General features: G+C 46.5%; 1 protein-coding gene across 1 annotated transcript in view; it reads right to left on the bottom strand.

Moving 5' to 3' along the window:
* The window catches only part of glceb (glucuronic acid epimerase b), a 40,859-nt gene that overhangs the window by 5,693 nt on the left and 12,845 nt on the right, over window positions 1–22,321 (bottom strand). Inside the window, 4 exon segments of the mRNA XM_042061526.1 lie at window positions 1,290–1,529; window positions 8,926–9,166; window positions 9,168–9,435; window positions 15,440–15,573. Of these exon segments, the coding sequence (XP_041917460.1) occupies window positions 1,290–1,529; window positions 8,926–9,166; window positions 9,168–9,422 (736 nt within the window). The 5' untranslated portion in view covers window positions 9,423–9,435; window positions 15,440–15,573.

Raw genomic sequence — 22,321 nt, 5'->3', positions numbered from 1 at the left:
GCAGATATAGCCGCCGCAGAAGCCTCCCGCAGCCTGATGACGGGCTCCAATCAGACAGCCCCCGACACACCTCCGCTAGTTGTACATGTTGGCTTTTCAAAGCTCACCACCCCCCCCCCCCTCTCTTTCGCTTTCTCAGATCCTCTGCCTGCAGAAACACCGTGTTAAGGTTCCAGTTGTGCAAAAACAAAGAGAGAGCGAGAGAGAGAGAGAAGAGAAGCAGAGGAACGCCCCGAGTCAATTCCTGAAAGAACGGGAGAATGTAAGCGAGCCAGCGGAAGACTGTCTGGCAGGCCATTTCGACTGCTGTTTAATGCACTCATAAATCCATTACTTAAGGCAATCCTAGGAGTAAGTGGATTTGTACTGTGTCCCTGTGATTACTCTGCCATCAATAAAGGATGAGTAAGGAATACAGACGAGATCCCATCTCCTCGCCACTACTTATCAAGCCCACTATGGCTGGGCCACGCTTCTCAGCGGGCTCCACCGAGATCGATGTGGCAGGTGGTGACACCAATTACTGACTCCTTCAACAACAGCCCTGCTAATTCCAAAGGATATTGATTAGCGCGCCGCTAAAATGCATTAGTGTATTATTAACGACAAAATACATATCAGCACTCAAGTCACTTAGGCTTCTGTGTGGAGATTTCATAGCTGACCATGTTCACACCACATCCGGCTGGCAGGAGTTTTTGTGTCATAAACATGCATGAATTAGCTGGTTAAAATCTCAAGAGGATGCTACAAGCGGCTGCAGTATTCAGGTACTGAAGGTACACACCTGGCAGGGGAAAACAGAGGCTGGAAAACAGTGCGGATGAATAGAATATGCCAAGAACTTATTTATTATTGAGTAAACACAGCAGGTGGATATCTGGCAGAAACATGATTTTTTTTTTTTTTGTCAGATTTTTAAATTCACTGCCAATTCATTCAGTGCTCTGACGTTTTGACAGAGACGTTTTGATCTAGAACACAAGAGAGGCTTTGAACACAGTAAACATTATCTACTGACTGAGAGATTCAGGATGTAGTGATGGAAAACCGTACATATAGACAAGTCATTAGAGACAGGAGACAGGATAATTAATTAACACTGACTTAAAAATAAGAAGCTATCTCCATTCACAAATGAACAACTGTGAGAATAGTGTGAACATCTGCTTCTTTGTTGCGACTCGTAAGGCTGATTAAAACACTAAGGTCAACGCATGAGGGGGTTGTGTAATGCGGCGTGTGCAACTGCAGGGGAGGAGGTAGAGCCGTGTAGCAGACAGTCCCACCTGGTGCGCTGAACTGCCGGACCGAGGACGCGCGCGTCTTGTCGTAGACGCGGCTGAGGGAGCAGCCCTTGGGGACGGTCCAGGCACTAGGCCGGCTGTCTCGCTCCTCCGCCATGTCGTACACCTCCATGTGTGGCGGACGCTCCGTCAGGTTCTTGCTGTAGTGGCTCAGGCCGTACTGGGCGATCTGGATGGCGTAGAAGTAGCCCTGCGGCCCCCACTGCGTGGACAGAGGTACTCCTGAGGACGGGCGAGAAAACAGAGAGGACGAGAGACACATTAGCAGGAGATATTCAACTTTACGACGAAGGACGAAGAAGGTCAGGGATAAAAAAAGTGACAGGAAGAAAAAGGGGACAGGAAGAAAGCAAGAAAGAAAAAAAAGAAAGAAAAGAAAGAAAAAAAGAAAGGTGGAAATGTGGAACGCAATCAGGCTGGCGAAAAAGGCTGTGCGGAGAAGGTGACTCGACCGTCCAATCCGAACAGCGCGAGCGGCCTGAGAGGGGGAGAGAGCAGCTCGGCTGCTCAGAAATAGCTTCAGCCTCATGCCCGGGAACACAAAATGCGCTGTAAAAACTGATAATAAGAAGGCTAGCACCCACAGCCCGTGGGCAATCCTATTAGCTGCTATCTTGTGAGGAATGGTTAAGTGTCTGTTAATACTGCGCCATAGTTTAAGCCGCTTATCTGAATCTCGGCAGTTGTTTAGACGGCATCTTCAGCCAGGCCTTCAGCGTTACATAAGTGATATTCATGAGAAAGATTTAGGGGACAGATCTCCTTCAGTGGCCGTTTCAACATTTCCTTGCAGATGAAGATTAGTGATCTCTAATCATTTCACGCATAAGACGCATTAAAGCATCACAACACTGCAGTTAAATTTGTTTTCTGTGGCACTCACCAAGCCCTTAGTGCAGCCCCCAAACAGCCATGTCCACTTCCCAGTTTGATGCCATGTTCTATATAATGTGATTAAACATTAAAGATTTCTAGCAGCATTCTACAACAGGAATGCGGCTATTCAAACCCAGACTCACTCTGCTTGTCACACCGGATTCTGTGCTGGCTTTTTGTAGCACATCATGTTAACACTAACACTGTGCAGGGTTGTTGGGTTAAGCAGGATAGAAGCAAACCCACTGTATAATTAAATAGGCTTATCACAAGTGCAAGATGTGCAACTTGTATAAGGATATTCATATCCTTTGATTTCACTATGCATAGACATCTATTACCCCCCTCTGTTAAAGATAAAAGAGTAGATTCAAACTGCATCATATTGTGTAATGTATATCAGTCACGGAGTATGACTGCCATAGCATGGTTTCTTTCCCAGTGTGTGCAGCTGAAAGTCGAGTGCTGTGCTGTACGGTGCTGTGGCTGTTTTGGGTGCTGGGGGGAAGATGGGTGAGCGCTTCACAAAGCAGCCTCTTTAATGAGAGCCACTGCATTCCTCCAGGCCCTGTGGCATCGTTTGTGCGGCAGCGAGCCAACCGGCAGGGGACCAAGCGCAAGCGCAGGGGCCGCCTAGCGCCGCCAGTCACAAGGAGCCTCTAAACCAGCGCCTGGCCTAGATCTGACTCAGAGATGGGTAAGGACACGCACCGCATCCCCCCTCCCAAAACCCAACCCTGTCTCCTCCCCTCGATGGATGAGGAGTCTTATCCAACTCTGAGCACTCCGGCTCCCTGGCTGATGACCTCTAGTCCTCCGGGCAGCGCGGAGGGTGTCCAGAGTGGCCCCTGCCACCCACGTGGCTCTGCTTCGCTCGGCTCCACTTACTCCAAATGATAATGGAGCTTCCTGCCCGAACTAGCCGCTCAAGGGCTGCTGCTTTAATGTCTCATTACGGCTGGCTCTTTCAGCCGACCGCGCAGTCTAACGCAGGCCTTGGGTGGAGAGAAAGAGAGACAAAGAAGGCTGCAGAAAACGAGACAGGAAGGAGAAAACAATCAGAGTAACCACACTGTTTTCCACTCGCCTGTGTTCACAAGCACAGCCCCACACAGAGCCACCCTCTTCAACATGAGCGGGTTGGAATTGGCTTAAAAAAAAAAAGGCTCAGAAAGATGAAAAAATTAGGGCTTTCAGACATACGTGTAAGACCGGAGGTTCTGCTGATGTTAAACGGTGGGGCCGTATATCTGAACAACATAAACGGTCATATGGAAGTCCGAACTTAGCCGGTTGTTCTACTGCTCCCCCCCTAGTATTTCCTCCGGACATTATGTAAATGTGCTGTGTCTGGACGAAGCGTAGAACAAGCGGTTAAAATTCACACCTAATGCCATTAAATGCTAATTTGACTTAAATGCCAGTGTCATTATGGAGTGGCATAGTGCTGCTGTCCAGAAAATCTCCGACCTGGAAAGATGCAGACATCACGGAGCTACTGTCCATGAGGGCAGACAGCATTGTGATAGAACACATGAAGGGAACAGCAAGAGACAAGTTGATGTAGCCTACAACTGCATCTCAAAGGCCAAAGGAATTCAAAAGACCAAATCATCATAAGCAGAAGGCGCTGAAAAGGCAGTAGCCTACAGTGACGTTGTTGACGACAATAACAGGAGTAGCCTATTTAATAAATTGTTAGCCAACACGGTCGGTTTTCTGTTCATTGATAGCCTTCTCATGACCTCACTGCTGAGCATAAATATGCCTAGTATTAGTCATTAGCCTACGCACAATAGATTTTTCATAATGCATACACTTTGTAAACAAACAGCAGCTGTGACAGTGGCCACATATATTCTGCATCATATCTCGCCTTTTGTGAACTCTACAAGCCCCCACCCCTCACTCGACAACCACACAGAGATTCTGTAATGTGCGTGTATGTTGTTCACACATTGGTCCGTATAAGGTCCGCTGGTTAGCATCATATCTGAATCATCCAAAGGGTAAGACCTCTGTTTGACAAGCCTCTGCATACTCCGGAGGTTATATCTGAAAGCCCTTAATAAAACAAAACAAAAAAACTGTTTCATATCACACTGATTTTCCATCTGAACAGCATATCATCATTTTTATTTGCACACAATAAAAGGACAACGGTGGTAGACGTGTGAGGTTGATGTGCGCGTGTTCTGAGTTAAAACTGAATATGGGTATAAGAGGAGGGAGTGAGAGGAAGACAACCACCCCACACACACACACACACACACACACACACACACACACACACACACACACACACACACACATAATGCATCTGCTTTAGGGCAGTTTGGTAAATAACTTTTTTTTTTTCAGTGGGATACTGCAGAGAGGGGTGGGGGGGGGGGGGGGGGGGGGGGGGGGGGGGGGGGGGGTGTTAAGAAATGTTTCAAACTGTCTCTCCTGAGCCCAGAGGTCTGGCGCTCCTGCGGAGTAATTAATGCAGAGCCAGTGCACTTTAAGGATGCAAGTGTGGAGAGGTGCAAGATTCTATAAAGCTGTAAGCACCACACATGATTAATAGACTGAGGGGGGCTCAGAACGGCAGCGAAGGGGGTGGTGGTGGAGGTGTGTGTGTGTGTGTGTGTGTGTGTGTGTGTGTGTGTGTGTGTGTGTGTGTGTGTGGGGGGGACATAGTCGTCTGCAAATCGCCTCTGCAGGAAATGGGAGCAGAGGAATAATTCACAGCCCATCGGCTCCGTAGTGCCAATGGATTTATCTCAATTTAGAGTCGACCCAATTTCCTCAACAATATATACCACATAAACCTGCCCTTCAAGATAGCATGGCTAAAGATATCGCCATTTACCGCTGTCCAGAGGAGAGAGAGGGAGCTTAGGCTTATGCCGCCTCGCTCTATGAGGGCTGGAAAATTCCCTCCAGTCTCCAGCGCACTCTCCAACTTCTGACGGCTCGGCAGAATTAACTTCCTCCCCAACAACTCCCTCAGCACCTGAGACTCAGGCAAGCAGAAACTCGGCACGTGCTACCAAACCACAGGTCTCCAAAATGTTGTGTTTAAAAAAAAGAAAAAGAGAGAGAAGAGAGAAAAAGAAAGAGAAAGAGAGAGAGAGAGAGAGAGAGAGAGAGAGAGAGAGAGAGAGAGAGAGAGAGAGAGAGAGAGAGAGAAAAAAACCAGACTGATTCCTTTTTGGGCACTTAAACCGAGGCAATCAGGGTAAATGGAGAACTGTGATCCCCGCTGCAATAAACAATCTTTTACAATGGCAGGCTTGAGCCAGAAGTCTCGGTGTCACTGTGTTTAAAGAGTGACATTAGCTCAAGGTACGCGCTGAGGACGTGGGGATGACTTCCCTCATGTCAGTGGAGAGTCGAGCGAGACTGCTGCTGTCCACTGCAGTGCCACTGATAAAGCCTGAAAAATACTAACATCATTAAGAGACATTGCTTCACAGGCCACTGATATGGGAGGAGGAGGCAGATTTCCCAGTTGACCTTGAGGGCTGCACCACACCGTTTGTGGTCCTCCATGACTTCCTTTTCTACAGCACTTTTACATTAAGATGCAGGTAGTACCACCGCTCAATCCTTGGAGGTAAAGAGTGATGAATATGGATCAGGCAATCCGCGACGTGTGCACAAGGCCAATTTCAGTTAACGCGCTGATTGGAGCGACTCCAGCATCAAAGGCCAGACTATTCACATGTGGGCCTGAGAACATCGTTTAAAATTAGCATCCAAATTTATATTAGCATAATTACAGGTAATGACTTCATCATAGATCAGCTCCAATCACCATGACTTGTACTAAATACCCAGTGTCTTTATTCATGACCAAACGTTAAAAGTCTGCTTGGGGTCAAAATGGCATTTTTTGCACACAAAGCTTTCATGTGGTGTGATACACTCATTGTAGCTGTTAGATGACTAATTTGGAGAGTTGACTGAATTCTCTCATTATCTAAAGGCATTCTCTATTAAGAAAACATAGGCTTAGCCTCCAGCCAGTAAACTGACATAAGAGCATCTTTTCTTTACCTTTACCCTAATTAATAATTGACTTAATAAATTGATTGATAACTGAGTGTTAACTCACATGTGTCTCTGCATGCTAATACACCGTATACGTCTTTGTTTAATTATTAGCATGGGTTTTAAGGTTAGCCTAGTCCAATCACTTCTAAAACACAGGGGATAAGAAACACACAGTGAAAATCTGTCAAATGGAGATGTCATATTAGGCTAATTGGCGCATGAATAACAACTTCTGATGCAACCGAGACATGCAAGGCTGTATAAAAAGCTCCCTTTGTACTGAGATCTCATTAAAAGAGGACTGACATGCCTTCATCTATTTTGATCGCTGAGAAAAAGGAAAGACAGTGATTTTTTTTCAGTAAGAGAAAGACAAATCAAGAATCGCAAATATGGCAGAGACAGACAGATTGAGAGCTTGGGTGCATTAGAGGGTGGAGGGGAGGGAGAGGGAGCGGGAGAGAGCGATTTCAACAGGCCCGAATACAAAAGAGGATGGCGATGCGGTGCCCCTGTCCGCACTTGGCAGCATCTCACCGACTTCCAGTAAAAAGGACTGAAGATACGCACTGCCAGAAAAAAAAAAATCTTCTCAATACATGGACCTTCAGCTGCTACTCTCCAAAACCACCCCCCTCGGCTCCCCGAGGGGAGAACAGAGCAGCAGCATTCAAACACGAACAAAAAAATGACGTATGACGGCCAACTGTCAAAACAAGGAGAGACAGAACATCCTTTGTGAAAAGGGTAGTCACTCGGGGAGGTAGAGAAATAACTCCCCATGTCACACACACACACACACACACACGAACTTGCGCTCATACACACACACACACACACACACACACACACAAACACACACGTACACGCACATACCACCTAGCCAAGTGAACACCAGAGAGCTCACAGATTACAGGGCAAAATGAAGTCAGCATCTTACAGACCAACATCTCCACCGCCTCCACCACCACCCCCCCCCCCCCCCCCCCCCCACCACCACCTTGTGCAAAGGAAGACGCATATTCATACAAGCACAAAATGCTGTTCCATTAAGTTTGGGGTCGCCACAATCAAGCCTTGTAATCTTCACAATCAATCCCATTTTCATTTGCTTAATGTAAGTCAATTGAGGGTGCATTATTCACTGGGGGCAAGGGTGGATTACTTAAGCCTGGTTTCCTGGAATACCCTCCTTGAGACTGCCCAGCTAAATGACTATTAATGGACACCATGCATTTGTATGTTAGATGGATCCCCTACTTTACTACTAGCAAGCGCAAAGTGCTGGGGGTGCGGTGGCGTGCTGGGCAGGAAGGTGGAGGCGAAGAGGAGAGCCATCCAACACAGGAATCAAACCGTGTCGGAGAAGAGGAAGGCAGAGAGCAATGCGAGGAAGAGCAATGTCAAACGGATCAGTTACCCAGAGAGTGCACACTAGAGTTAGAGTTAAAGGAAAATTCCGGTATTTAGCACTTTGAGTCCCTTTTCTGGTTTGTTTTGGATGAACTAGAGTGGTGGACACCGACATTTTGACGATTGGTCCCGTCTCGACTTTTCTGACTCGTTTTGAATCGCCTTTGACTACTCAGAGTGGCTCAGAGTGTTTGAGCATGCCTGTTGGCAGCCACTCTGAGTAGTCAAAGGCGATTCAAAGAGTCAGAAAAGTCGAGACAGGACCAATCGTCAAAATGTCGGTGTCCACCACTCTAGTTCATCCAAAACAAACCAGAAAAGGGACTCAAAGGGACTTCCAAATACCGGAATTTTCCTTTAATGCTTAGAGAAATGCTGATCATTTTTTAAAAGGACATGACGGCATGCTGGTATAGCCTCCTCCTGAACTAATCCTCTGAAATCCGTCTTTGAGCATCTTTGGAGAGTGTGCTAACTGCTAGACAATGAGCGGAGGGAGCTTTGGGTCTTAAATCTAAAAGCCTCTAAGAACCAAAGATACAATGGACTGTCTACTGTGAATATGTATAATGTCAATAGCCAATGTCAGTACAATGTCAATATCAGTCTCTGTTGGCAATTTTGTTTTTTATTACCTTGGGACAGCCTTACATTTAGCTGACAGTTTAATCCAAAGTGATTTACAAGAACTAAAAATCAAGCTACATCAAAAAGGAAACCTTAGGGTAACAATAAACAAACAGCACAAGAGTATTAGAGGTTGAGAGTGCATAAGTTTAAGTACCAGTCAGAGTGCAATCAACGGAGACAGTAGCAGAAGGAGAAGGAAGCAGAACGAAAGAGGGTCCATGGTAAGTGCAGGCACTGCAAATACTGCTTATCTAATCTAACTGTTATTTAGTCTTCTATTAAGATCAAGAGTCTAGTTGGTATTATTTTTAGTATAAAGAGGCTCACCTAGCCCTTTCTTAGTAAGATCATTGTGACTTTTGAATACTTTTGAATAAGACCATTAAGTTAAGACGTCTAATCAAGAAAAAATTGCTTAACACACTGGCAGACAAATTTGCTTGTTATAAGTTTAAGTAATATTTTGTAATATTTGTAATAATAATTTGTAATAAGTTGTCTTATTTGGAGGGCCATTTTTGCAGTGTGCTAGGAGTGTTGGGTGTGCTAGACATGTTAGATGTTGCCTTTTGTGGTGGTAAACACTGGGGAAAAATACATAATTTTGAAAATTGTCACAACGGCCATTTCTGTAAAAGAAAAGAAGTGTGCTGCCTACCTTCTACTCCACTGATACACTTGACACGGTCCCGAACCTCCACGTTGTAGCCTTCGAAGGACATGAAGACGCCGCTGGGGTGGTAGGGCTCACGCTGGGAGTACACCTTCGAGTAGCTGTGCGAAAACTCGAAGCGGTCGTAGCCATCGTACTGCACCACCTTGCCGTACACCTCGAAGTACTTCTCCATCCAGCTGAAGGGCAGGTACACGTCGCCACCCTCTCGCCGGCCCTTAATAGTGGTCCTCGTCGTTGATGAGGCAGTCGATCTCTTCGTACTTGACCCCCCCGACCACGGGAGGGGGCTCGGGGGGCTGCGGGGGTTGCTGCAGGAGGCTGCCGTCGCCCTTGGGGCTGGGCGCGGGCTGGGGCCTGGGCAGGAACCGCAGCGGCCTCTCGGTGGAGCATTTGTTCCACAGCAGGACGGTGAGGAGCGTGAGCAGGGCGCAGATCACAATCAGCGTCTTGTAGTGGACGCGGGCTGCCAGGCAACGCATCTTCACGGCTCACCTGCAGGGGTGGGAGGTAGGAGATTGGCCCGGGGGGTGGGGGTGGGGGGGGGCAAACCAAGGAGCGGAGGTGTTAGATGCTGATGGAATGAAAAGGTAACTATGCAGCCTGTGGTGCATTCAATGCAACAAATCACTTAATCCCCTTTGCTATTAAACTCACACAGCGCTTTTAGCTTTAAAAAATTCATTGTCATTATCGAGTGACATCAAGCACAGTGTGTGCCAGGCAGTCATGTATGGGCAGCAGTTTTTTAAAACAATAACAGTTCGCTTGTACTGCTAACCTGTGTGTTAGTCTGACCCTGACTATTTAAAGCTCACAGTGTGCAGACACAGTGTGTTATTTGCAAAGAGGTGCTAACAAAGGATAGCTGTAAACTTTGGCCTCACACTGAGACCAAGCACCACCAAGAGATTGTTGAACGAAAGCTTAATGAATTGCAATCACGGAAAAAAGTAATTCAATGTTTTGGCAATATTGACACTATTGAAGGCAACTGAAGCACCATAATCGCATTGAGTTACATATAGCTGAAGCAAGTAAACCCCATAACATCGGCAGCTGTCCTTATGTACTCTAAGGGGAGGCTCACATGCACCCAGTTTGAAAACACCTGATGTATGGTAATATGGTAAAGCATTAGGTGATGTTAAGTCTGTCTTGGGAGGAAAGCCTGAGTATACTCCTGCTCTGGACAGTAATGTTCAGACTGTCTTGGAGAGGGAGGTCTGAGCACAGGTCTGCTCTGGACGGGTCCTATGCAATTAGCCCTTTCAAATGGTGATCTTTAGCCTAGCAGCTCGGCTTTAATTAGCTCGGCAAAAACGCGCGATGAATAATATAGGGTCCTGGGGAAAACGACTTACAACCACTTGTCTAGACAGCCTGGAGGCCGGCAAAAGTGCAGCTAATCATTCAAGCAGCTAACAATGCCAATCAACACTGAGCCAAAGGCTCTTACCGTCATGTTTCTCTGGCATTTCATCTGAGCAGAGAGAAAAATAAAATCAATAGGCATATCTCACTGCCGCCTGGCCAGGCTAATTACCGCTCAGCGCTTAGTGTACAGAAATGGCAATGACAAAGATGCATTTGAGAATACCCCCAGGAAAATCATTAGCTCCAAGTTTGACTCAATATTTCAGTTTAAACAAGCCAAGTTTAAGGTCAGCACAATGGCAGGCCATTAATCTCACCATAGGACCAATCAGTCTCAGAAAGCCACAACTACCATCCAGATTTTAATTCATTCTCTTTAAGGTCTTTCGGAGTGTATTAAAGAACAGATCATTCATTTAGCGCATATCACGCCGGAACCAAAGCTCTCTGCATCATAATGTAGCAGGCTTATAACATTCTGCACAAAGAGTATGCCCATTCCATTTACTAACACATTGGCTATTCAAACCAGCAAAACCACAACCTGACATCTCTAGCCATTTCCCCTTTTTTCATCCCTTTCAATATCATAAAATATCACTTCATAAAAGGAATCGGGGGGTATTTGGAGAAATGACGCTGTAGGGGAAAGTGATAAAAGATTTGGAAGATGAGTCTCTTGACAACACTGCGAAGACAGCGGGAGGGGTGGGGGGCAGAGGGGGGAGCAGGGCGACTGCTCACTGTAAGATAAGCAGCCTGTCTCGTTTGGGCGCACTATAAATAATTCTATCTTTTTATGGCTTTTGCAGGCAGCAGGGCGAGGGCAATGACACAATGATGGCGGCAGAGTCAGCCGTAGCAACAGCAAACTGCTCTCAGCCTGATAGGAGCTACAAGCAGGCTAATGGCAGAGCTATGCCTCATCATTGTCATCATCATCATCGTCCTCGTCCTCATCTGGACGAGGCTGTGGTTCTGCACAGAGATAATTTCCATTCAAATCCACTAATATGCAGGAAATATGGATGAGGCTCTCTGTAATCCACACATCAGACCGTCTACACAAGTGTAACAAATGTAATCCCGCTGGACAAGTTCCGCGGCAAACTTAAAAGGAGACGTGCGCATTAAGTATGCCAAAAAACACATTCCAGCGTGCAGAACAGAACATTAAAGCTTAAAGCTTCTGGTTCAAGGTCACAACAAGCTAAGAGAGGAGTGGCGCATGCCAGCCCACGGGCAAGCAGCTTGGCTCTGTATGGCCGGACCTGATCATGACGGCCGAGGAGCCTGGTCTGGAGAGCGACTTTGAAAATGAGACCATCGATCCCTCCGAGGCGGAAGATGGAGTGCCTCCTCGGTATGCGTTTCCTACTTTTTCAGTCACCACGGCAATCTGGCTCCAGCCACGCCCCCTTCAGCCTCCTCCGCCTGCTGTGATGCACGACCTGCTCGACAGCTCGCCATCAGACGCCCACAGTGGTCGATTGCTATGCTGTGCGTCTCCTACCTGCAGGATCACTTCCAGGTTTTCCCGTTTGAAAAATAACCCTGCGCCCATCCACCCCCCAATCCCTTTCCCCAGGGGGCTCCACTGTCCCCCCCACCCCCCTGTATCTTGACCCCCCCTCCTCCACCCCCGGTACCCTGGGAACACAGCGGCACTTTGTGTAGGGTAAGGGGGCTGGCACTGGGTGGCTGGGCGCTCTGAATGGGCTGCTTTCAGGTTTAATAGTCTCGCGGACTTCACAGCTTCATTCTTGAGGCCTTGCGGCTGTCCGGCCCGTTCAACCCCTCAATGTGCTCACAACACAGACAAAGCCGGGCGAGCGAGGGAGAGTGTCTCCTCTAGTCATGAATGCCAATGGTGCTTGGCATGGGTATGCAGTTACCATACCAGATTGATCTTCCTCTTTAAGATGCCAAACAGTAGGTATAGGAACAAAAAGAAAAAAATCAGCTACACTCCAATTAGGAAATGTCAACATCATGCCATAACGTCAGTGTTGAGTAAAGTTCTAGCAAAAAAACAATGTGGGTTACTGTACTGCAATCACACTGAGAATCCCATTTTTCCCTTTCCCTAAAAAAGACAACATGGAATCCCAGAGATACTTGGATCGTCTCAGAGGCACAATTATTTGCAGCTCCTGCAGTTGTCCCAGGCATCACTCTCAGTGCTTAGCGTGGTGCAGGCAAAGCCTTCTGGCTGGTTGGGGGTAGACGCCCACAGCAGCTGTGGCGCGTTGTTAGCGTGTCAGGAATGACTGGACGCGCTAACGGCTCACTGAAGTTCCCCTCCCTCAACAGTATCAAATTCAAACTTGGGTTTCACGCTCATTTTTAGGCTCGACAGATGGTGTTGTCATGAACCTCGACAGTTCGCCATCTTGTGAAGAAACAACACCGGAAAACATGTTGGTGTAACGTTACCATCCTGATACCCAGATACCGTACACACTCAACAGAGTGGCGAAAACCTCCGAAATAGGATGGTTTAGAACCATGCTTATGTGGATAACCAAGAGGATTCGTTCCTCCATGTGCAAACACCAACACTTTGATGATCCTCTCTGAAGAGCTTGGCTATTCAAGCTCTCCACCTACACTTGTTGAGACAAGGGGACTCGTGTCAGGCTGTGTTCTGCGGCTCGGTGTGTCAACACGCTGCGTGTCTCTGGGTGATTTGATGAGCCTTTTGTGCTTCTCTAATTTTCCGCCATCCAGGGTACAAGGCTTTGTAATTACACCCACCGGTGCTGTAGGCTGCCCTTAAGGATGTGTCACACACAGCACAGGCTCGTTGCTGGAGAGCAGGTGTGGGGCTGATAGGTCTAACTAACCTCCTGACACTGCTCTCCTCTCAGCATGGACTCCGATGGGGCTCGGATCTGTGTGGAAGGAAAAAACAAAACAAACCAAAAAAAAAACCCGCTGCAGTTTCAGGGACGAAGCCGTGTCTTGTGTCCGCGTTTAGCCGTGATCTCTTCCATACACATGTAGCAAGGATCAAAACTGTTATAAATATGTATGTCTCAACACGAAAGTCAGAGTAATGATCATCCCCCCCGTCTGGCCTGTGGCCCCGGCAACAGCTTATCTGCAGTCTCACTGTGGAGGGAGGGAGGGAGCCAGATATTACTTTGATGCTGTGGTGCCAACAAAGGGCTATTACTGGTTTCATCCCTGCACCGCGGAGAGGAGCGACCATCAATAACACAACGATAATGTCTCTTTGAGAGCCTGTGCCATCAAATGCTCATTAAAAAGACTTCAGTAATTATCGAGGGCACTTTTGCATGTGTTCACACAGCAAATAACATCATTCCAGCGAGCGCCGCTGCTCGCGTCTCGGAGCTCGGTTCTTATGAGCGGAGGCGAGCCTACGATCAGACATGAGGGTCCGGCGGGGAACACAATCACAGATGTGGGAGTTGACATCATTTCATAACACTCCGGCTAACGAGTGGTAGGGCACTTAGAAATGTAAATTACATCAGAGACTTAAGGAGCTAAATGCAGATTACGCCACATTATTTAATTCTGTGTGTGGGTTTTTTCCCAAATTTATGTCCATTGCAGTCCATTTGGGGACCTTATGTCTCACCTTATTATCTCCCAGACGGAGGGAGAGGAACATTTGGATTGCCAAAGAACAGTTGATTCCTGTGAAACATATCTGGGCTTATCAACAGAGTGGTTCAGGGAAAGGTGGATGATCCTGCGGCACATACAGAGCAGCAGACTGCATTACACAATCTGTGCTGCACACCTGTTCCATCTATACACCATCAAAGCCCAACCCCCCCCCCCACCACCACACACACACACAACACACACAACACACACACACACCTTCAAGCTGCTGGTGTAAGGGAAGGAATATCATTAGCCACTGAGCCACTACCGATCCCAGAAAGATGCAAATGATTAAGATCCCCTTAATGGAGAGTTTCTCTACAGCTTTTTATTTCCTCAGAAAGGCTGTCGTTGTGTGCTTGCATGCTTTTATTTCTCCAGATGGCAGAGCAATGAATCTCAAGGCAAACATTCCAATGTCTTACGAGGTATGCAATCTGACGACATCTTATGTGTTTGCAGGTGGTGTTAAAGTAAGAATAACTAGAGCAGGATAATGCTGCGTCAGGGGGAGAGCTTCAATCACCAGTAGCCAATACAAACGAGCAAGACTAACATCTACGGGATTACCCGAGCCAGAGCACAGGTTGCCATATCACCACATGACTGTGCAGGGATGTTCCCTGGCAACAGATACCCTTGGCCCATTTGACAAAAAAAAAAACATGCAAAGCTGACAAAAATGTTTAATTGCTGGTCAACAAAGACGTAACTCAAATTAGTGCAGCACCATGAAACACTGTTGATATCTTTTAGAACAGCGAGGGGATAGAGGAAATTGCTTTGAAGTTAATGCCCTCATCCAATTCACTGGCAGCCAAAGGATTAGGCAGGTTATTACCAAAAAGCTTACAATATTAAAAACCTACGGGGAGATTAAACACATTTCTAATCAACTGAAGAAGGGAGAGTTTAAAAATAAACGCTATCCAATGGAGTTATTATGACCCTGGGCCCCCTATTCATCACAAATAGTGTCCGTACAAGCAGACATGCTGAGCTGCGACATCCTGAAAAAAAAAAAATGCTCTTGGGAGGGAGAAAAGATACAAACATACAAACAAACAAACAAACAAACAAGCCAACAAACGATCGGGCAAACATGGCTGGGTTATTGCAGCACGGCGCGCCATGGCCTCTAAAGCCTCTAAACATATGATGCGGCCTGATCAGTGGCTGGCCTCTGCATGAGATGAGACGCCGCGTTTGTCGAAGCCTGTGCAAATTGGAAGGCCATGGGGATTATGCTCCGATCGTGGCCCGTGGCCTAAAATTACACATCCAGCTAATGAACTGACAAAAACAAAAAGGGTTCTGGCAGTGAGAGCCCCTCCTTCCCTTATTCCATCGATGTGAGCGGTTTAAGATGGCTTAGGTTAAGCAGTCGCAGCTACGCTGATTCAATTAAGATTAGAAAGCGCTGGCCTATAATCGATGCCATCCTTCTTTCGCGGCAGAAATAAAGTTGTGTACTACTCACCCTGATCCATTCACCAGAAAACACTCGCGGGGCTACTCATCACGTCCTCTGCAGCCGTCCCTCCCCTCCGTCTGTCCGACCGGCCGGCGTCGAGACTAGTTCATCAGCACGTCCTCTCTCAACGAGACAACTCACTGTCAGAGTCAGAGAAAAAGGGGAGAGAGAGAACAGGAGAGAGAGAGAGAGAGAGAGAGAGAGAGAGAGAGAGAGAGAGAGAGAGAGAGAGAGAGAGAGAGAGAGAGAGAGAGAGAGAGAGAGAGAGAGAGAGAGAGAGAGAGAGAGAGAGTTGAGACTAGTGAATGATCATGATATTCTTAGGGGAGTTTTGCACTGAAAAGCGCCTATTGTCTGGCCATGATTCATCACCGGGGCTTAGTGAGGAGGAGAGTTCAGCACTGGAAAACAGGAAGAGGCCATAAAAAAGCAGGTGAATGGGATTGACTCGAGGAAGTGAGAGTATGGAACAGGGAGTGTCCACAGAGGACAGGAGAAGGAGAGAGACAGAGAGGGGGGTTGGGAGAGGAGGAGAGAGAGAAAGACAGAGAGGGGAAGAGAGAAATAGAGAAAGACAGAGAGAGAGAGAAAGATAGATAGAGAGAAAGACAGAGAGAAAGAAGATAGAGAGAGAGGGGGGGGGGGGGGGCACCAGTCCAAATCCCTGATCTAAGAGTGTGGGCCGGGACTGCTTTGGCCAGAACTGCAGAGGGCGTTTCTTCATGAGGCAGACTTATCTGTGTCCGTCATCAACTAAATCCTCCCACTCAACAGAGACGACGAGCAGAAGAGAGAGGAAAAAAAAACAACAAAAAACAGAAGGCACGATCAGAAGATTCGAACACGATCAGAAGATTCGATTTTTAGAGAGTAGCTCTCTGACCATACATCTATATACAGACACTCTGTTGGACTTGTTGAGAGGATAGTAACCATGTTTGCCTACAGTACTTATTATTTTATTTATGCATTTAGCTGATGCCTTTATCCAAAGTGACTTAGATATAAATTGCAGGGGGCAGCCTTCCTTGGAGACAACTTGCTAAAAGGCACAATGGTGGCAGCCAGGAATCGAACCAATGTCTGTGTTCCAATTCACATACTTCTGTACTTACAAATTTACCTAATAGGAGTGCACAAGTCAATGCACTTGTGCACTCATATATTAGGTGCTGTAAGTACAGAAGTATGTGAATTGGAACACAGCCAATGACTTTTTGTGACTCCTGCATGCTAGCGAAGTTCCTTAGCCCCTATGCTACCACCGTTTGTGGACCCTTCAGCATCCATTTGAAGACCAAAAACACCTGGTGGAGCTGCACATTCATTTACCCAGCTAAGCCAGTCATACAATTTCTCTTCCACGCGATCATCATTCAGTACCTGTCCTGTCCCAACAGGAGTGTGCCACCATTAGCTGGGCTACTCACAACAGCAACTGGTCTCCTTTTAGGTGTGGGGCACATCAGTGCCACAGGCATAATACACAATACAGAGCTCTGCCTTCACTCCCTGTGCTCGTGGTGGAGCTAGCGGAAAGTAGTGCCGTGCATTATTTTTATGCCTGACTTTAAAGGTGCCACACTAAACATGTCTGGATGTGTTCTGACATTTAGTAAATCAGGATTGATTGGCCTGCCAAACGCTTATCCACGATCTCCTTCCTTCACCGAGCGGAGACGAGCAACGTTTTTTCAAAACAAAACATAAATGATTGGGCTGACCCATTTTAAACCAGGACGGAGGCATATTGAAACACGAAAACCAATCGACTTACAGGCTTTTAAATGGTCTGTAAACAATGTTGGGAAAACAAATACATATTTGTAATTGCACGCATGATGAATTTACTGCTCGTCCTGCCACCAGGTCATTAACGTGCCGTTAATCCATCAAGAGAAATGCACGTGGAGTGACTGGGTCCATCACCTTGCAATAAATCTTTATCATATAACGTCGGCCTCACTCTGCAGCAGCGGGCTGTTAAACTAAAGGGGGGCGTTAAATCACAAGGTAAAGAGAGTATCGATCTTTTATAAAATTGGCCTATTGACAAAGCACTTAAATCAGGTATTAGAAAGTTTATAACTTTCTGTCAGATGCTTTGAGAGATGGGCGATCACACAGATGGCTGAGCTATAGCTGAGCCTCAGTCCTTGGAGGAGGTTAGGTCAGATTGGCGGAAAGAGGAGTCGTTCCTAGGTGTTCATGGATGTCCCTGAAGGCATGCTGGTTGGATTGCTCATTGGAAACATTGCTCAGTTCTATCATTCTATCACAAAGTGAATTCTTTTTTTTTTTTTATTTGAGGACAAATATGAAACAGACTGTGGTTATGAAGCTTGAACTTCAAAGTGATTCACTGGGAGACATTAGGGCTCTTCTGAGGCCAACTCTTTTTCTATTTTTCAGATGACAAAACTACAACAATTTGCCATATTTTAAGGTCACCCATTTTTAGGCAAGTAGTTTTGGTAGAGCGGATACGTGCACATCCCACCTATCTTTAGGCCAGGTGCAGGTCAAAGTATACAAAGGTAAAAAAAAAAGAATGTCTGCACACCAGAGTAGCTCCCAAATGAAAACAAACAGCAACATTTCGATCTGACAGGGTCTTCTATATAGTATAGTATATATACTTTTTTGATCCCGTGAGGGAAATTTGGTCTCTGCTTTTAACCCAATCGGTGAATTAATGAAACACAAACAGCACACAGTGAACACACAGTGAGGTGAAGCACACACTAATCCCGGCGCAGTGAGCTGCCTGCAACAACAGCGGCGCTCGGGGAGCAGTGAGGGGTTAGGTGCCTTGCTCAAGGGCACTTCAGCCGCAGCCCACTGGTCGGGGCTAGAACCGGCAACCCTCCGGTTACAAGTCCAGAGTGCTAACCAGTGGGCCACGGCTGCCCACAATTCTTCGATTCTTCAGGCAAATGTTTAAGCAACTAGTTTTGCCATCATCTTCGACTTCAGCATGATTGTATATGGTCATGTGAAGGACAGATAAACACAACTGCCATTCCCACTACCCATATGTGCATTATGTAGCTCTGTGTTCCAGGACAAAGTAACAAAAACTTGAACAGCATGGCTCAGCATGCTATCAACGATACTGGAAAGGGCACAAGTTGGCACGCTTTGGTCAGGGCCAACTGAGCAGCTGGCGGTCTTTGAAAAGTTTTTGCATTTCTTCTAGGTGGTTAGCTTGCTAATTGCAGACCAAAAGTCCTTGCTTTGACAAAGAGGAAAAATTAAAAAGCCTTGGCTTTGCAGTTCATGCCCAGCGGAATGCTGGTTATTAAAGTGCTAAAGAAAAATTGCTTCAATATCATGGTTATATTCCTCTGCCGTGACAGTCCATGCAATAGTGGAGCAACTCATGGTTCTTTCAACTCCAGCAAAGTGAATGTAACAGGAGCATCGAGTCAGCTTCCACCTAAATGACCCCAGTCTGACTGCTGGGAGATCTGTTACTAAAAACAGCCTCGGCTGGCACGGCTGCTTATCACCACAATGTGAGCGGCTGGGTGAAGAAACCCAGACTATTTAGCAATTTCTACAGGTTGCACTTAGCTAAACCCTTCTTACCTCAAGCAAGGAGAGCAGGGCAACAGACCCAAGCAGCGTGACATTAAACAGGATTTTCAATCGGCCCAGCTGTTTCCAGCAGATCATGCGGGGCTTTGCTAAAGCTCATTCCTTCATTGCAGTGGAGGGGTTGAGGTGATGGTGGTGGGGTGCTATGCAGATAGCCTGGAACAGAGGGTGGAGTAGCCTACCGTGTGGACATGGAGATGATCGGCTTAGAGAAACTTATTGAAGAAATACTGAATACAATGTATGCTGCACACATGCACACACAGATACACACACACACACACACACACACACACACACACGCACGTGCACACACACGCACGTGCACACACACGCACGTGCACACACCCCCACACATGAGCACACACATGAGCACGCACACGCACAGAGACGCGAACACACACGCGCTTGAAAACTTTGTTCGAGATCACTTCAAGAAAAATTGCCAGTTCAACCCATATCTCTAAAAATGAACCTACCTACCTTGCCTACTTGACAGGTAAGAAATAGTTGTCCTACATTCGGCAGTCCCAGAGACCTGTAGCAACCACAGCCAACTCCCTGGAGGGCTACAGCGCAAAGCCAGCAGGGCCCCTAAAACTGAGCTTAACTGGGTAAGAAAAGAACATGGTGGAGACAGCTACTCTCGGGACAAGTTGAAGCAGAGTCTGGGGCTCAGCAGCAGCAGCTCCTCCTCCGCCTCCACCTCACTGTGCTGAGCTGCGCTAACGCGTCCCTCCCTCGGGGCAGTGCTCTCCCTGGAATGTGCATCTGCACACAACTACAGCAAGGCCTTTAAACCCAGCTGAGCCACCAGACACATGGTCACCCTGAGAGTAGGGCGAGAGAGAGAGAGAGAGGGAGGGGGAGAGAGAAAGGGAGGGAAAGAGAGAGAGAAAGAAAGAAAGAAAGAAAGAAAGAAAGATGTTGGGAGAGTTGAGAGAAGGAATCTACAGTGGGAGGAATAAGCAGGAGAGAAAGGGGTGGAAAAATAAAAGAAAGAAAGAAAGAAAGAAAGAAAGAAAGAAAGAAAGACCAAGAGCAGAGTGAACGAGTGAAAGAAAGCAGAAGAGGTGTAATTAAAGCCAGACCACGCTCCATCGGAGGAGCACTGTGGTAATGATCCTTTCCTTCGCATCCTCCGCCAACATGGCCAAACCCAGCCAGCTCAGTCCAGCTGAGTCCAGAGGAACAGGGCTGAGGGTGTGCGTGCGGCAGACCTCTGGCTTCAGCCACAGATGGAGAGAGCAGTGATCAGAACTAAGGAGGGAGAGAGCAGAGGCCACAGCCAGGGCAGAGAGAAAGCTACAGCAAAGGAGGGAGAAGGACCATGCAGCCCAAACAGCTTTTGTACGGCCTCTTTTCAAGCCTCTCATATAGTCAGGAAAAATGTTGAAAGGGAGAGGCAAGAGAGCCCATCTACCAAGATCCAAGCTGAGCCTTCAGGTGTAGGTGTGTGTGTGTGTGTGTGTGTCTTTCATGCAATAAATAAATCTCCAGTCTAAGAAGGCAAGAGGTCATTGTAAGGAGTCCTAATGTTTCTATACTGATCAAACTCCTGATCATGTGAACTGTTGATTAATTACCCTACCACATGATGGTATGACCTCATGGTGGGCCCATTGTCACATATTGCTGCTACAACAACTTTTGATTATATCTCTAACCTTTGCCTTTTTCACAAGAGAAACTAACTAGGAAGCGGGAAATGTAATTAATGTGTACATCGTCATGTCTTGATTAATGCACTCTCACTACAACGATGGTCTCAAGTCTCATCAAAGTACTCTCAAATCAAATCAAACTCTCAACCATGTGATCCCAAATCAGCTGACCTAAATCATGTGATCCATATCAATGTAACCAACCACAAACTAGGTAGCCTATTTAAGTGAGGTTCACAGAGCATTCTAGGAGCTATTCTGTAGTCAGAATCTCCCGCACCACTAAGGTGTGTAGTCATCATCCTCTGAGCTGGTATGTTCATTCTCTGATTGCTTCATATGGTTTCCTAAATGTTCCTTTAACCTGTTTTCGTAACTTTCACATTATTCATTTAGATGTACCTTCTATAATGTATTGGATGAATAGCTTGTATCTGACAAATAAATTGTGATGTTCTGACCCGCACAGCCTTACTATTGTACTTGTAGTCCAGAGTAGCAGTTTAGGTAACGTTACTAGCATAATGGACGGTTGGGATTAGTTATCGCCGCCGTAGAAACTAAATCACCTGGGAGCTGGCATGTTATTATGAAATGACCAAGCATTACACAGCGGTGGGCAGTTTGTCAGCGATGGTCCTAGATTGGTCGCAAAAACCTAGCACAGCCTGACCCCCTGTAGCATAGGAATTTGCTTGACTGTCTAACACGCTGATGAGTATAGCAGTCCGGATCAGCATGTAACCTCTGACCACTTCCAGACCAATACGTGTTATGTTTAGGAACCGCCCGGCAGATGGAGGAGACCTATAGTATATATTCCTAAGCTTGAGCGCGTGTCACAAGAAAACAAGTTAGGCATTCTCATTAACAATATGTATTGTGGGCGTATCAACCCACTAAGGATAACAATGTTACAATGAACCGAAACTTTTCTAATATTGAGCGGAGTCAGATTTATTAGGTTTAACAGGGGTTTATAATCAATTGATATATTTCCAACAGCGCGCGGACAGCTTCACGATTTCCTTCGACCACTCCCAGTTCCCTCATTGGTCCTGACGAGTGACATCATTTACATCATCTACTCAAATGTTTTATTCATGTCAAAAGATTACATTACGGTACCTTTGAATATGGCGCTGGAAATAATCATTAACAGCGTCATTTCTAGATATCCGTCCATGAAATATGAATCCAAAAACAAAACTCTACACTGTGCAGCACAGTAGGATATGGCCATCACAGAGACCACAAGTCCACAGTTAAAGAGAGAGTGAAAGAAATTAGAAAGAAAGAAAGAAAGAAAGAAAGAAAGAAAAAAAGAAAGAAAGAAAGAGAAAAAGAGAGATATATAGAGAGAGGAAAACCAAGGACTCATTTTAGTGAGCTCATTTTCCGTGAGGACAGTCAGGAGGGGGTGTTGTTGTATTCTGGGTTTAGAAAGGGCCTCCAATCCAAAAAAGGATTTCTGATCCTTCATCCGTAAAAGAGGCCAGAAAGGCGGCATGACACAACACCCGGGGCTAGATGCGCAGCGGACAGAAGATACTGACCCCATAATCCTTTTAATGCTGTTTGCAAATATAAATGCATATAGGATGCAACAAGCCAAAACAGAGCC

Source organism: Alosa sapidissima, chromosome 14 (genome assembly GCF_018492685.1).
Source record: "Alosa sapidissima isolate fAloSap1 chromosome 14, fAloSap1.pri, whole genome shotgun sequence".
In the NCBI taxonomy this organism is placed as follows: Eukaryota; Metazoa; Chordata; class Actinopteri; order Clupeiformes; family Clupeidae; genus Alosa; species Alosa sapidissima.
This window is presented reverse-complemented; position numbering and strand designations above follow the sequence as displayed.